Source organism: Motacilla alba, chromosome 3 (assembly GCF_015832195.1).
Source record: "Motacilla alba alba isolate MOTALB_02 chromosome 3, Motacilla_alba_V1.0_pri, whole genome shotgun sequence".
NCBI lineage: Eukaryota > Metazoa > Chordata > Aves > Passeriformes > Motacillidae > Motacilla > Motacilla alba.
Window position 1 is genome coordinate 107,879,389 of NC_052018.1, and position 15,197 is coordinate 107,894,585.

Consider the following 15,197-nt stretch of genomic DNA (forward strand, 5'->3'; position numbering starts at 1 on the left):
GCTGTTTTGTATTGCACTGAAAGGATGTGCTGTATTTGTTGAGTATTAGGGAACCTGTCCTCCTGTGAAGAAGTGCTTATTAGCCCAGTATTGTATTGAATGCAGAAAACCTCTGGGAATGGAATCCTTGTGTAAAGGGCTGAGATAATCAGAGGGTCCTTTGGATACAAAAATGCTACATGCAGCGTTTTTCCCTGAAAAATATTAAATTACTATTTCAGAGGAGTATTTAAGTGAATTTTTTCTTCATCTCTCTTTTCCTTCTGAAAGGAAAGGGAAAAGGCAAAACCAAAATACTGGAATAAGTGTATCAGGAAATATTTATTCAGCAATTGTGAAAATGATGTAAGAATTAGGAGAGCTTCAGTTCTCTTTGGAAGGCTCAGGCTCCTCAACACACAAAAGTATTGTGTTCATGTGATGCCTTGCAGAGCACAAAAGTCTTAAGGTGAAGTTATGTAGGAGTTGCTTTTATTTTTTTCCTCCCCCTAGTTGTATGAACAGCCTCAATCAGAAAAACTCCTTGTAACTCTTTTTTCTAAGTGCTTATGTCAGCTTGCAAAATGTATGGTATTGCCCACTGCTCAGGGGTCAGAGTTATCAGCATCCAGTACAGGGAGAGGTGAAGAAAACCTGCAGAGTTCAGATTTAGGTCATGTCAGCTGTATCCCATGGGCAGTGCAGAGTTGGAGTCCTGCTACAGAACTAGTGGGGGGAGCAAGGTGACAGATTGCAGAGTTCTAATTTGATAGAGGCTGAAGAGCATCAGGAATATCCTGTACTGCTTTTATTTCCCTTGTTGTCACGTCTGTCTTGCACTGTTGAAAATTGATGTAGATGTTCACCCTTAAGTTTGATGTCAGTAAAAGCAGATGTCCTTTTTGGTGCTTACTCGGGATGGTTTTACTGAACACAGGAGTGTCAGGAGACATTTTTACTCGTATTGATTTTAGTTTAATAAATGCTTACTGGTGTTACCAAATCTATTTAAGTATTTGGGATCATGTTTTAATGAATTATTGAGCACAAGTCCAATATTAGAGATTTGTTTGTGGAAGAGCTGAAGTGGACAACTTTATTTGCTTCTTTAAAGCTATTCTTTGCAAAGTCAGCTGGATTTGAAGTCTCTGTGAGCACTGACAAGCATCCTGATGCCCTCACAGGAGATTACTAGATTTAATGATGGCCTGAAACAGTAGCTTCCTCTCTTTTTGCTGGTACCACTTTGGTATAGTGCTAAATACTTCAATGTTATACTGTTTATAACTGTCACAAATACAAATAAATGGATTTTTGTTTGGTTCAAAACTTCTGGCTTCCATGACATTACCCTGATCCCAGTCCCAGTTAATTGGAGTGGCCTGCTGGTGGATTGTGAAGTGTGGCCATCTGTTCAGTCATGGATTTGAAATTCAGACTAGTGGCGTTTAATTAAACTCTTGTTTCTGGTTTTCCTTTAAAGTATGTGTATGTCTGTGAGAGAGAGTGAGATAGAAATGTTTACAGGAAGCGAGAACTCCTCTGTAATCAATACCATTCTTTTTTCCATTTCAGAAGCTCATAATGTTTTATTTTATAATGTACTTTATGTTTAGTGCAGTTCTAAAATGTATTGATGCCTGACTCTTGTTTAAAATATGAACATCCAACGATGTGAACCATGAATTTAATTAAGGAGTAAAGGGATGGAAAATTAAGTTGTAGGAAAAGTTGAAAGAATGAAACTTACAGCTTGGCTGGATTACAACAAGAGATGGGAATGGGGGCATGAACATCTGCAAATATTCAGGTGAAACTGCCATGGCCAAGGAAGAGAATAAGGCATTAAGATATATCATTGTTAAATATTTAGAAAATAAATGTATTGTCTAAATTCTAGAAGATGCCTTGATTTAGAAAGCTCCCAGATGAACTGTGCTTCTTAACAGAATATCACCACTGTCCCTTGATGTAACTAAAGCCAGACTAGGCTGTATTTGTAATAGTGATTATACCCCCTCTTGTAGGTTTCCAAACAGGTTTTGTGTTAACATTTAAAAAAAAAATAAGCAACAAATGCAACTTGCATGTTAATGTATAAATAAAAACTGTGTGCATGCACATTCATTTTATGTTTCATTTTGCATTCAGACATTTACACCTGTAGGTAAATGTATTTAAAAGATGTAATAAGAGAAACCTACAATCAGTTTAAATTTCTGTGGTTTTCACAATGTAGCATTTTGTTGTTTTAATTTCACATGTCTATTTATTTTAATTTTTCTTTGAGTCATAAATTTGGCACAAATCTAATAGTTTCTACAGGCAATTTTTTCCGTTTTGTGGGGAGAAGAAAAAAAAGAATAAAATTAGACAGTGGTTGCTGTGGGCATTGAGTAATGTTTAATGTTTATTGTTACATGACTTCAGAGAATAGCTGACTCATCAAATCACATTTGGAATTAAAATAAAATCTTGAATAAAAATTTAAACTAATTCCCCATGAGCTTTATCAAAAGTGTCCTCAAAATTATTTGGTATTAGTGTGTGTTAAACCAAATAATTTTAGCTGAATAATTCTTTGGGAAATAAAAGGTTTCTCTGTGTGCTCGTTTACACTTTTAAAGTTCTTTTTTAGAAAATTAAGCCTTGAGAGTTGGTTATATCAGGCTCTATATTCAGTCATGAAAAGGGATATTCTTTGGCATCAGTTTCAGACAAGAAATTTGAAAGGTCAGGTTTTGTAAACTCTTTGCACTCCATACTTAAGAAATTGTTCATCTCTTTGGGTCTTGGAAGTGATGATCAACTAGAGACTGAACAGGTCAGGGAGAAGCTGTGGTGTGGGGAAAGTAGATTTTGGAATAGTAATTCAAAGTAGGCAGGGTAAAAACTCTTGCACCCTGAAATCCACATGGAATGGACACTTTGGGTTGAACCTGAGCTCCAGACAGTTTGGTGGCCTGTCTCAGATAGAGGGTGTTTGCAGTTTTCCAGGGGAAAGCACAGGACTGGGAAAAGCACCTCCACTGCATTATCCAGGCTTCTGGCAATTTTTGATATTGGGTTTTAATAAACTAGAGATATATTTGTTCTAATAGGTCAGGATGACTTTTCAGGATTTCCCATTTCTTTTTGTTCTTGTTCAGTTTTGCTTGGAACGGTTTTATTCTGTGATTACCTGTGTAGAAACTTCATTAGAAAAGGAAGCCTTAGTTGAAATGTCACAGTTAATAATACAGTAGGCTTTATTCTTGAATTTTTATTAATTTTGTTCTAAAATCCTCCAATTGAAGCTTTAGTGTCTTTCAGTACCTGCCTCATCAAAAAAAAAAAAAAAAAAGCAGGCTGGGGGAAGATGTCACCACACAAGTACTTAAAAGTAATTCCAATTTCCTGTAGCTTTCTTTCAAGGGTTGTGTATTATTTGAAGAAATCTTGGATCTTCTGTTGGCCCTGTAGCTGCTGGAAGGCTTCCTGCTTTTGCCTCTTCAGGAAGGATTTGGTATCAGCTCTTATGCCTTTTAGCAAGTTGTTTCTTAAATATTTTTGGCTATTTTTATCATGTTTTTATGCTGGATGTGCCAAAGGTGGTGGTTCTGTACTGGTTTGGGCATGACTTCAACTTTTTGCACGGTAATTTCATACCTCTAACAGTCACTTGACCATGTTGTTTGAACACAGTGTCTTTGGTGGTTTGGGGGTTTTTTTGGTTTTTTTTTTTTTTTTTTTTTGGCTTTACAAAAGTTACTTCAAGGTTTACAAAATACAGCATATTGTAAAACTCATATTTTATGGTTGTAGTTTAACAGGGCCCGGGACAACTGAAATCAAAAGATGGAGACTTTCTAAAAACACAGTGGGGGAGATGGGGAAACCTAGGAATGACTGTGAGTTTAAGGGGCCCTAAATCCAAGATTTATTCTGTAAGTCTCAGTCTAAAATTCAGTTTCTGTGTAAACAAGTAAAGCCTTTCTGATTTTTTTCCCATCAACTTTTTGAGACATTTTGATGTATAAACTCTGAATTATATTAAAATTAATATTTTGCTTGGGAAAAAAATGGTTATGGGACTTTATTGGCAGCTGAAGGATAAACATTACAGGAATTTAAGTATCTCCAAAGCAGTATTAAAATTCAAGAAATTCAAAGAATGTTGCAGTTGTGTTGAGGACACACCCAAGATACCTGGGCAACCTTAAGTGTGACATCTAATAACAGTGCAAGGGCCATTCTGTGCAGGAATGATGGTGGAGATGGAGTGAAAGCTTGTTAAATGAGATGAGCATGACCAATGGCCTTTATTTAGTATAAATGGAATTAACAGCTAAACTGGGTTTTGGATCAACGTAGTAGAAGCCAGATCTGTGGTGCTTAAAAGCTTTTCCATGCATGTGTGTGCACAGAACAAACAAAAGAGGCTCCCCTTTAAGCACCCCCACCACCTCGCCACAAAAAGAGGCCAGAACACTTTGTAAGGCTGCTTGGAACTCTTTAGTGGGTGTTTTTTGCTGGTATACAAATGTAAACACAGGAAGATGGGTATTATTTGGAGGGAAAACATTTGTGAACAAAACCCAGCCACAGGGGAAGCAATAGTCCCTTTCTTGGCTGCACTTTAAGAAAAAATATCCTATTTTTTTCCTGAGCATAACAAGAATCAAAGACTTGGTGCGTATTCTTCTCTTTCAAAATAATATAAAGTGTGACACTGAATTTCCTTCTCAGTTGGAATATCTCTGATGATTGTGGATATTCATTCACTAACTGTGCCAAAAGTAATACTGCAGGTTGTATCTTTTCTGGGAGATAAATTGAGAAATACTAATTCTCTTTGGATATGCAAAACCTTAACAATAATTATAAAGATAAATATAAAATTACAGTAACATCCTCTTTAAGGGACCTGCGTTTCTTCTTCATTCTAACCTCTCTTGAAGATACATCTGAAATTCTTTTTGTTCATTGTAACTCAAATAAAAAGCTTTTAAAATAAATTATCTGCCATTTACCACTATTTAGAATTTAAAATGCTAAATGAATGAATCCTTATCACTCTAACCATTTTTTTTTCTTATCTGTAAAACTGTAGAAAAGCTGAATTAGTTATTTTTTGGAGTGATTTTAGTTTATTTGTCCCATATTAAAAACTTAGAGATGCGTTTTCCTACCTTTCCTTAGAGAAGGTGATTTAGACATGAATGTGTCTGCATGTTGAATTTCTTTTGTTATCTTTGAAACCAGCCCAAATTTACTAAAGTTTCAACCTTTTGGAAAATTTCCATTGCATTTTCTTAGTAGGTAAATCATCTGAGGATGTTCTGTCTGCAGCAGGAATGTGCTCCATTGAGCCCTCTAGGATCAATGCATTAGGAATTGGACAGGACTTTGTTTGCAGGTGTTTTTTCTGGCAGTAGGTCAGTAATTTAAAAATTTCCCCTGCTAGTCTGAAGACAAGATACAGCAGCTGATAGGAGGAAAAAAAAACCCTAAAATTATGTCACTTTAATATAACACTGTAGTGCATTCTGCTAGACTGCAGCATTTTGTCTTTTGAGAATTATGCATTAATTTTTTTTTCAATATGTATCTACCTGTATCAGTGTCTTGTCAACTAAATATTTATATTGTACTGTATTTTATTTTTTAAAATCACTGTCATGCAAGGTTTTAGTCAAATCTTTCTAGAGATGCTGGAAATGATGAGCAGAGCTTACTGAAACACAGGTTTCACCGTGTTTCCATTAGGCATAACTAGAAGTTATCCAGGAAATAGAGCAGAAATAGTAGTTCTTTAACTTGTTAGCTGACACTTTAGGGACTACCATTGAACTGAAAATAACATCAAAGCTTAACAGCACAGAAACAGCAGGGCTAGGTTCAGATCTGCTGCATAGAATAGATGATAAAATACAGATAACCTGTAGGTTCTGTCTTTAGCTTCTGTACAGCAAAGAGTCATACTTTGGCTGTGGAGTAAACTAGATGAATTTTTCCATTCTTGACTGTACATGAGTAATGCAAGTTTCCATTCTGTACTCCTTTAAAAGAAGTTCCAACACTTTTTGTTGAGGTACTGTGTGTTTCATAGCTAGACAGGCTCCTGCAGCCTGTCAAAGCTCCACGAGCTCTCTGCTTGTGGCTCACAGAGAGCAAACTCGATTTTCATTCCTCCTTCCATTCAACAGGAGCCTCTTTCATGTCTGAAAATTGAAAACGCGTGTTTTGCAGTGTGCTGCCTGGATGTGTGTGTGTGTGTGTGTGTGTGTGCCCTCTGGCACACCTGCTTCTAATTTCCTGACTTGAAAGCATCTCCCATCAAAAGAAGCAGAAAAACAATTTCTCTCTGACATGCTGCTCAGAGGCCCTGGCTTTGCACAAGGCCTTCCTTTCCTTTGCCATCTTGGTTCCATCGGAGGAGCATTACAAGATGCAGAGCACGCATTGTATGGGATGTTCAGCTTATATTGTGCTGGTTTCTTTCTCCTCTTGTTGTGGTTATTTCAAGCATTAGGAATCTTCTTGAGAAGTCACTGTGCTGAGGAAAAAACCCAGTGATTTAATCCTTAGTTGCTTGCATGAAGCCCAAATGAAAGATCCAAGTCTGTAGCAAGTTAAGGTTTGTATAAGCTGTGAATTGAATATTAGTTACTGTTTGGTACAGAAAGATTAACATTTAAAAATTATAGCTCAGATTTCTTACCCTTTTTCAGAATTGTATGCAATGTAAGCTAGTATCTAATATAATACCTAAAAATTGAAGATGTTAAGAATCTTAAAAAATAAAAACAAAAACATCACAACTCCTCCTTCCCCCTAGTAACATGGTTGTTATGGGAGTTGTGCATAGGCTAACTAGCAAATTACTGCTGAAGTGGTAACTCCAGGGGACTACTGAAACATCCAGAACAGCTAAATTATAGTAGGATAGCATGAGGAAGAGACTATGAAAAAAAAAAGGTTGTAGATTCCTAGACTGTTCTTGTGCAATTCTTGTAGTAATCAATGAGGAGTATTTGAATTGGAGGTAAAAGTGTATTATTAACAGAAATTACACATTTCAATACCCACAGAAAAGGGAAGTTCTGTTTCACTGTTGGTCTGCCTGGCACTTTGAAAGAAACGCTGCATTGAAACTTTGTATTGTGGCATGATCCAAGATAAGTGTCTCTGAAAATCAGTGTTGGTGTTTCTGTATGATCTTCAAGTCATTTTCAGGCAGGAATAGAAGCTTCTGGTTGAAGACAGCTTTTCTGGGATCTTTTAGAATTTTGTTTGGGTTTGTAGTTTGTTTAAAAAATAAATGTGTTGTGGCTATTAAGCCTCATTCTTCTTTCCTTCCCTTGTCATGGGAATCTGTTGCCATCAATGCCTGAAGTCTTTAGGAATCTGTATATTCTTTCCCTTTAATCTAGGAGGTTAGAAACTTGCATCAAAATATCTGTTTCTGTTTATTTTTCATAGGATCTTTGAGTGGTTTGGATTGGGAGGCACCTTAAAGATCAGACCTTAAAGTTCCTGCCATGGGCAGGAACACCTTCCACTAGGACTGGTTGCTCAGAGCTCATTTCAGCTTTGCCATGAACACTTCCAGGGATGGCACATTCAGAGCTTCCCTGGGCAACCAGTTCCAGTATCTCACCACCCTCATAGTACCCTCCAATGCTGTAACCTCTTTGTAGAAGGTCACCAAATTTGTCGGGCATGATTTATCAAAATAGTCTCTATAAACTCTTTGTTTTCTGTGGAAGTGTTTCTGCCTTTGCCAGAAGCAATCCTAGAGGAGGGCAGTTAATTGTACTTAGCCCTGCAAACATGGACAACAGCAGTTCCAACAGCAGGTTTTTTTGTCAGCAGAGGAGTTACAAGTAGGCAACATGGTGTTTGCAGAATATTACTGTGTTAGGAAAATAATTTGTTTACTATATGAAACAGTTATTTCAATGTGAAGCTCTAATTTAACCCAGTAAATTTTTCCAGCTAGTCATCTGCATTTGAGTCACTCATGTGTGAAATCTCAGGGAAGCATTTGTCTGTCATTGCAAAATATTCATCTCTGAAATGTAATGAGCTTCAGGATACTGAAGAAGTCATCATTATAACTGGGAAAGGGTAATAGAATGATTGTAACTCTGTTTACAAGAAAGTTACCAAAACAAATGTATTTGAGACTTTGATGTAGAATTGGAAAATTCTTAGTGGGAGTCCCTCTTGGTTTGGTTGTACTTGGTAGTACTATTCAGTGAAAGAAATGCCAAATATATTAACACTTGCAGTTAAATGTAGTATAATGTGAGATAGTTAAGCACATTAATCAGAATTACATTTTCATCAACTTGTGTGCGTGCTTTGGAAATGAGTTTAAGTAGCTTTCACTGGAGGTGTTGTCTTGAGTCATGTTAATACTATGTTTTTGGAAGTTGGCTAATGCTGGTGGTTAGACTAAAGTGACTGGAACTATAAATTTGAACCCACAACTTTATATTGTAAGTTACAAATCAGTTTTGATTGCTCTAGTAATGTATACAATAATTTTGTGCCTAGTCCTAGTATTATCTACAGTGTGTCTCCAGTTTGAGGCTATACAGACATACAGATCTGCTAAACCTGCAAGAAATTTGTTTCTGACTTGAGATAATAGAAAGTGTAATTCTTTTTCTTAGCCTGTATCTGGTCAAAGTATGTGACACACTGCTTAGGTTTTTTTTTTTTCTTCTTCAAAAATAGCTGTTCCTACATCAAAAACTACAGTAACAAATTTTTCTTTTGCAAGTGGGGAATTGTTTTCCTTAGTTATCTGTCCCTGCAGACTGCCAGCAAGTGATGTGCTGAAAGATTTTTACATACACTGCCAGCAGCAGTCTGTAAGTTTGTTGCTTTATAGGTTGACATAAATATGACAAAAAGAAATTACTTTGTCTGTGGGGATGTAAAGATGTGTGATGTGTTAGTAGAATTTCAAAGCTGCTTTCCTTGGGGTTGATCCTGGATGGAGATGTGGGCTGCAGCTGTTCTTAACCCATATTAAGTTTTCTCTCTCTGAAAGTTTTTTGGAGCAGACTTGATGTTATGGGAACTCTTCAATAAAGTCATTCTCCTGGGGGGGAATAACATTATACGTCATGCTAAAAAATGGCCATTGTTTTTTTTTTTTCATTCCAATTTAGGAAATACTTGAAAATTGTGAAGTAATAACATCTGGTTTTATTACTTGATGCGCTGAAGATGCATAGACTCACTCTGATTTCTGTGTCTTGTTTGATTCCTCTAAGTCCCATGCTTCTTATTCATATAGTTACATTTAAAGGTGTTACATGTTACATTTTAAAGGTTCTAGCAGGTTTTTTTCAAGGAAAAAAACCAGCGTTCTCAGTTTTTGCCAGAACATATGCCTATTTAGTTTTATTCTTTACAGCAAAATTTCATTGTGATTAAAGTTTCCTAGTTTTAAGAAAGTGATGTCCATGTTGTGATCTATGGGTAAAATGCATCTTGTGGGGTTTTTTTCATGTTCTTCATCCATCACTCTGGAATAAGTAGTAGATAACTCACAGTTCTGTTGTGGACAGAAGCTTCAGAGTGTGGGTATAATGAGGCAAATGAATAGACAGACCCTCCTGTAAGCAGATGCTGAGGTTGCTGTATTGCATGAGCCTCTTGAAGATTATCTCCTAACCAGGACACTTCTCTCATTAACTTGAGAGCTTGACAGTCTCAATAAAAACACTTTTTCCCTTGTGCTCTCAAGAACAACTTCCCTTGGCTGTGTAACTGTCGTAGTATTTTGGCTCTTTCATTTTCCTCTAAATTTGTAACTGGATTTTACTCTGTTTGCTACACAAAGAATTTTTTTGTGTTTCTGTTGTGCCAGTTGTATGTAGATTCAATGCCAAAGTGTCCCACTTCAAACCACTCAGTTTAGCTGAATTGTATTAATCGGGAGACACTTCCCATTAGCAGGGACACATAACTGAAGACCAAGGTATTTTTGTGAAGATTGAACATAGCAGGATTTTGGGACATGTGTACACAATTTTACAGCAATCTGGTCTCTGGGCTGATTCTCTGACATCTAATGCATCCACAGTGCTCCAGAGGGTGTTGCTTGGTTTTTGTTTGTTTGGTTTCTGTGTGTTTTTTGTTTGGTTGGGGTTTTTTTGGGGTGGAGGGGGGGGGTTGGGTTTTTTTTTTAATCTCAAAAATGAGAGGAGTAATTTTTTTTCCCTTCTGTATTAGCAATCTTTGAAGAACAGTGGAAACTCACTGTGCATTTAAGGAGAAGGGTATAATTGTGTGTCAAGTAGCCAGCGAGGGGGATTCTTTGAGTAGGTTGCCATGTTAGGATTTAAAATGGTAAGAACTAGAAACCAGTCTGTGAGAGTTGCTGCATCACACAGTGCCAGACCTGCCAACGTGTTTGTGCCCTGTTGTACCCACACCAGTCAGTGCTCTAAACTCAGCATCTGCACAGTGATGAGAGACTCAGCAGGCTGCACTGGAGCCACTTTGGGTTGGGTTTCATTATTAAATTTTTCTTTATGCCACATCTAGGCTGGCTTCAGCCAGTGTCTCTGTTCTGGGCTTGTTAGTGCTTCCAGTGAAGTGCGAGTTACCCGTGGAGACCGAGCTGCCTTTGTCTGAAGCCAGCCTAGGTCTGATGTCTTACCAGCTCCAGCTCCCTGGCACTTGGAAGCAACTAGATTGTTTCCAGCCATAAATTTGTTTCTGGAGGCTGTGTAGGTGTTTTTATGTAGTTCTGAACCTGAGCTAATGAGTCCAGCTGTATTATAGCAGATTTTTTTTTTGTGATTCCAGTGCTTGCACCATCTTGTTGTATTTAATAAGAAATATGCTAGAAATATTTATATATAATTGTGAGGGGACTGTGTCTGACTTCTCTCTGTATATTCTGGTGTCTAATGCAGTTTTAGGTCCTGATAAGTTACAAATCTGATCAAAATGTAGTCACTTACATTTAGATAATTTGGGATCATTGTTACTTCACAGCTCTACATTAGTTGTATTTTTTTCTTTCCTAACTGGATAACACAGTTCACCTGGCTCTTGGTTAAACCTCTTCTAGCTGCTTTGTCTGCTTCCTTGCCATTAAGGAAAAATGTCAACAAGCAGGAGGCGTAAGTAGTGTGATGACCTTGGTCTATATGGAGAAGGGATCAGCAGTGAATTTTCTGCCCAGCAACCCCAGCTGGTCCAGTAAACAGTCATGGTGCCATTTGGCTGCAGCTATATGACCCAAAGCACAGTGCAGGAAAGGAAAAGGGTGTAGAAGAAAAAATAGCAGGTGTGAAAGTGTTCCTACAGAACAAGAGTAGCAGTAATGACCTGCTTGTCTTCACCAAAAATAGGTTTCAGGGGATAGGTACAGAAAGCACTGAGGCAATAAGTGATTGTTTGCAGCTTTTTAGTTTCCTAAGGACAAACCTTTAAAAATGACAGGAATTTGTATTAGGAGTCCAGTGACCAGCCACTTTGGCAAAGTAGAATGGCTGAATTGGTGTATTCCTTTGTTGCAGAAAGGCTGAATCTGATGGACTAAGTAGTAGTCATGCAAAAGGAGTTAGTGTGTCACTGAAGTTGTTCTCAGTTTGAAGAGTTGCATGCAAGGATCATTCCCTGGAGGATGATTAGTAAGAGGATTCTATCTGCATAGAGATGCTAAGTCAGAGACACTGTTGCTCTTTCTTCTTTCTGTAATTTTTGTTTAGTTTTTGCTTGGTTTGTGACTTTGTGGAGGCGAAATTTCAGGAAAGTTGTGAGGAAACCACTGGCTGACTTGAATTTTTGAGTGACTTCGTGTCAACCTTTTTAAAAAAAACAAAAATGTGTGGCAGAAACTTGTCATTTGCACCACTATGAAGAAGCTTTCATTATTTTGCATCATCACAGCCAAATTCAAGTGATGATATAAATGAATTACAAATTTCTTCAGAGTGATATCTGTATTTTGACGATTCCCAATCTTAATATTCCTTTAGGTTGTGGAGAGCACCTTGTCCGGACCATACTGGCCAGAGAATGTTCATGTGCTTTGCAAACAGAGGATGCCCACCAAGCTCTCCTAGAGACTATGCAAAACAAGTTTATTGGTAAGTCTATGGCCCAAACTGCCTAAACTGCAAGTTAGTTGAAACTGCAAGAAACTCTATCAGAGATATTTATTCTTGTGATTTCGGTTGAAGCCTTGTTGGCTTCAGATTTCGTCTTGTGTTACATCTGAAAAATGTTAAACTACAGAAGAATATATTAGGATATTTAAAGGAAAACCCTTGGAAATACCTCAATTGTTATGTGAGTCATAGAATACCCAGAGAGGTTTGAAGAAAGAATTTCCTGTCTGAATCATGGGCTGTGGTGTACAATTGCATATTTTAGAATTGATGGGTTAGGAGCATTAGTCAAAATTATTCATCATGTTAACCCTTTAAAAAATAATAGACCTCAAAACTATTTCATGTTCTAATTAAATGCTTTGGACAGACAGATTCTGGTCTGCTATTTGCATAATAAAATTAATTTATTGGAAAAGTGAAATACACTTGGTTAAAAAAAAAATTATTTGATTTAAGAGAATTGTGTAATATAGCTTCAATTTCTTGTAAATATAGATATTTTTTTCTTTCCTCAAATCATAAGCAAAATATGAATGTGGATTTTTAAAATAACCATAAATCTTGCCATTTGAAAATTCCAGTGAAGCTTCTGGTGTAAATTTTGACTTGCAGTGTTTTCATAACCCCTTAAAATTTTTCAAGCTTTAGAATCCACAGACAATTTTCATCTTGAAAATTTCTTATGGACAACATAATACTTGTACACTGTGTTGCCAAAGCTCATTTTGTGATACTTCAGAGGGGCATATACACACCTTTTGGGGTCCCAGGAACTACTGCATTTGGTCTTGGCAAGCAGTGCATTGCAGCTTCTTGATTTCTTTTTCTAGCGTTGAATCCAGGTTAGATTCTGCTTCTGACATTTGACTGTTTGAAGGGAATTTGTGATACTTCAGAGGGGCATATACACACCTTTTGGGGTCCCAGGGACTAATGCATTTGGTCTTGGCAAGCAGTGCATTGCAGCTTCTTGATTTCTTTTTCAGGTGTTGAGTCCGTGTTAGATTCTGCTTCTGACATTTGACTGTTTGAAGGGAAGTCACCTTCACATTGGAGACTGCATTTGATAATTTGCTGCTGTACTGCAGTCATTTCTAGATGTTTTAAGAGTGCAGAACACTCTGTGTGTTCCCCAAAAAGATTCTAATCCAAGCAGCAAAAATGTAGCTTTTTGTATTTAATCACTCATTCCAGTGCTTGGTGGCACAAAATTAGGAGTTTGTGTACCCAAAAGAAGTATTTAGGAAGGATGCTTGTGATAGCTTTGCTGATTTCTAACCTGCTTTGCAGATGTTGTATGGAAGTGGCCTAACTGTAGGAAAGTCAGATCTTTAGTCCATGCTCTTAAAATTTATTCTGCTGTTTGTTCTAAGAATGCTAAAAGCAAGCCCAAATTGTATGTAGCCTTCTGCAATTTCATATTAATGCTTGTACACATACAAGATAGAAAGCTACTGATGGAATAATTCATAGAGACTGGCTGATAAAAGCCCAAAATTTAAATTGTTTTAGTTAAAGGTGCCTTCTTTGAGTTGCTTTGAGTGTTCTGGGTTTTCTTTGTTAGGTTTGATAATGGTTAGCAAAAAACACAATTCTCATTTTGCTGTTTAATGCAAACATATTTTGCCACCACTTTGCATATGAAATGTTAACTGGCTCCTATGTGATACAGCATTGTGTTCTTTAGTGGAAATGTGAAAATGTTTCTGTTGGAGATAAGAGTCTATTAAATGCTGCTGAAGAATTTGTTACACCTGAACTATCGATTGCAGAGAAAGAGGAGCTGCACAGACAGAGGTACCAGGATATCAGTGTGATGTGTTATGGCTTTGGGAAAGCACTAAACCCAGCTAAACAGCAGAAAGTGAAAAGAGTGAGAGACAGGATTAAATTAATGCTCTTCATGAACAAAAAATGTGAAAAAAATTTTAGTATCTTCTCAGTTATACTCAGTAGTATCTCAGTTATACTCTGGGCAGTGCTGATATGGGGAAAAAAGATACTGCCACCTTTGTTTTTTGTGGAGGTGAAATGCTTGGATTAGAAAACATAAAATCTAGTTGATGCTCAGCTGTTCTGTGAGTGAAGACTGATGGAGGAAAACATCAAAAATCCAGATGCATCTTGCTGGTTACATGTGACACAGTATTGAGTTTGCGGCTGGTAGAGAAATTTTGGTGATCTTGGCAATTCTGTGGGTGGAATGCAAAGTTACGTGTGGCAAATACAGTGCAACAGTTAAAAACGTGCATTGCACTTAAAAACAGTAGGTTTATACTAAATAGGCTTTTTGCTGTGACTTTTCCTAAGTGATATGCTAGTTGATAGCACAGGATGTGTGGTAGGGTGCAGAACTCCTTCCTGTGAGCCATCAGGATAAAATGGGGTAATGGACTCCTTGCTGATGGCATGGATGCTTCCCTTGCCTTCCTTGGAGCCCTGCTTTGTGGTCTTGTCAAACTGTCACCAGAATTACAATGGACCAAGGCATTGGGAAAAACCCAGCCTTTATCAAAGCTGAGCTAGAATGTTTTATCAGAAGTCAAAATGTGTGTTACTTGTATCAGAGCAATGAACAGCTGATTTTGGCAGTTGCCATCAGATTGGTGCTTCCTGTTTACAGGACTCTCTGAGTCTCTGCAGAGTCCTGGGAATCCTTCCAGCTAGGGAATGCCTGGCTTAGACAGTGAGTGCTGTTTAAACAGCAGGTGATGAGCAAATTCATGTCAGATGTGCTTCTCTCATCCTTTCTCAGAGCCATCTTACTGTGGAGAATGCACAACTGATGGTTGAATAGAGGTGAGAGAAATTAAATATAGACTTTTTGTAAATGGAATGGGCGCCATATCTTTAGTCAAAGAGCACAGAAGGCTTGGTTCACAGTTAAAGAATGGTGTTCTGTAAACACAAGTACTATCCAGACAGAAGAACGGAGGATTTTGTTACTCATCATTCCTCTCAAGTGCAGCCAAGTTTGTGTTTGTGGACTCTAATGTAGACTTAGAGTAAATATTTGTGTCATCTCATTGGCAGGAAATCTGGGCTTTTAACAGTGGCAGCATTACCAACGGTACTTCAGAATTTCTT

General features: G+C 37.4%; 1 protein-coding gene across 4 annotated transcripts in view; it reads left to right on the top strand.

Moving 5' to 3' along the window:
- Positions 1-15,197, top strand: part of TASP1 (taspase 1) — a 77,232-nt gene that overhangs the window by 39,427 nt on the left and 22,608 nt on the right. For all 4 annotated transcript variants that reach the window (XM_038131872.1, XM_038131873.1, XM_038131871.1 and 1 more), the window contains exon 11: positions 11,976-12,086. In XM_038131872.1, coding sequence (XP_037987800.1) covers positions 11,976-12,086 — 111 coding nt within the window. The remainder of the gene's footprint in view (positions 1-11,975; positions 12,087-15,197) is intronic.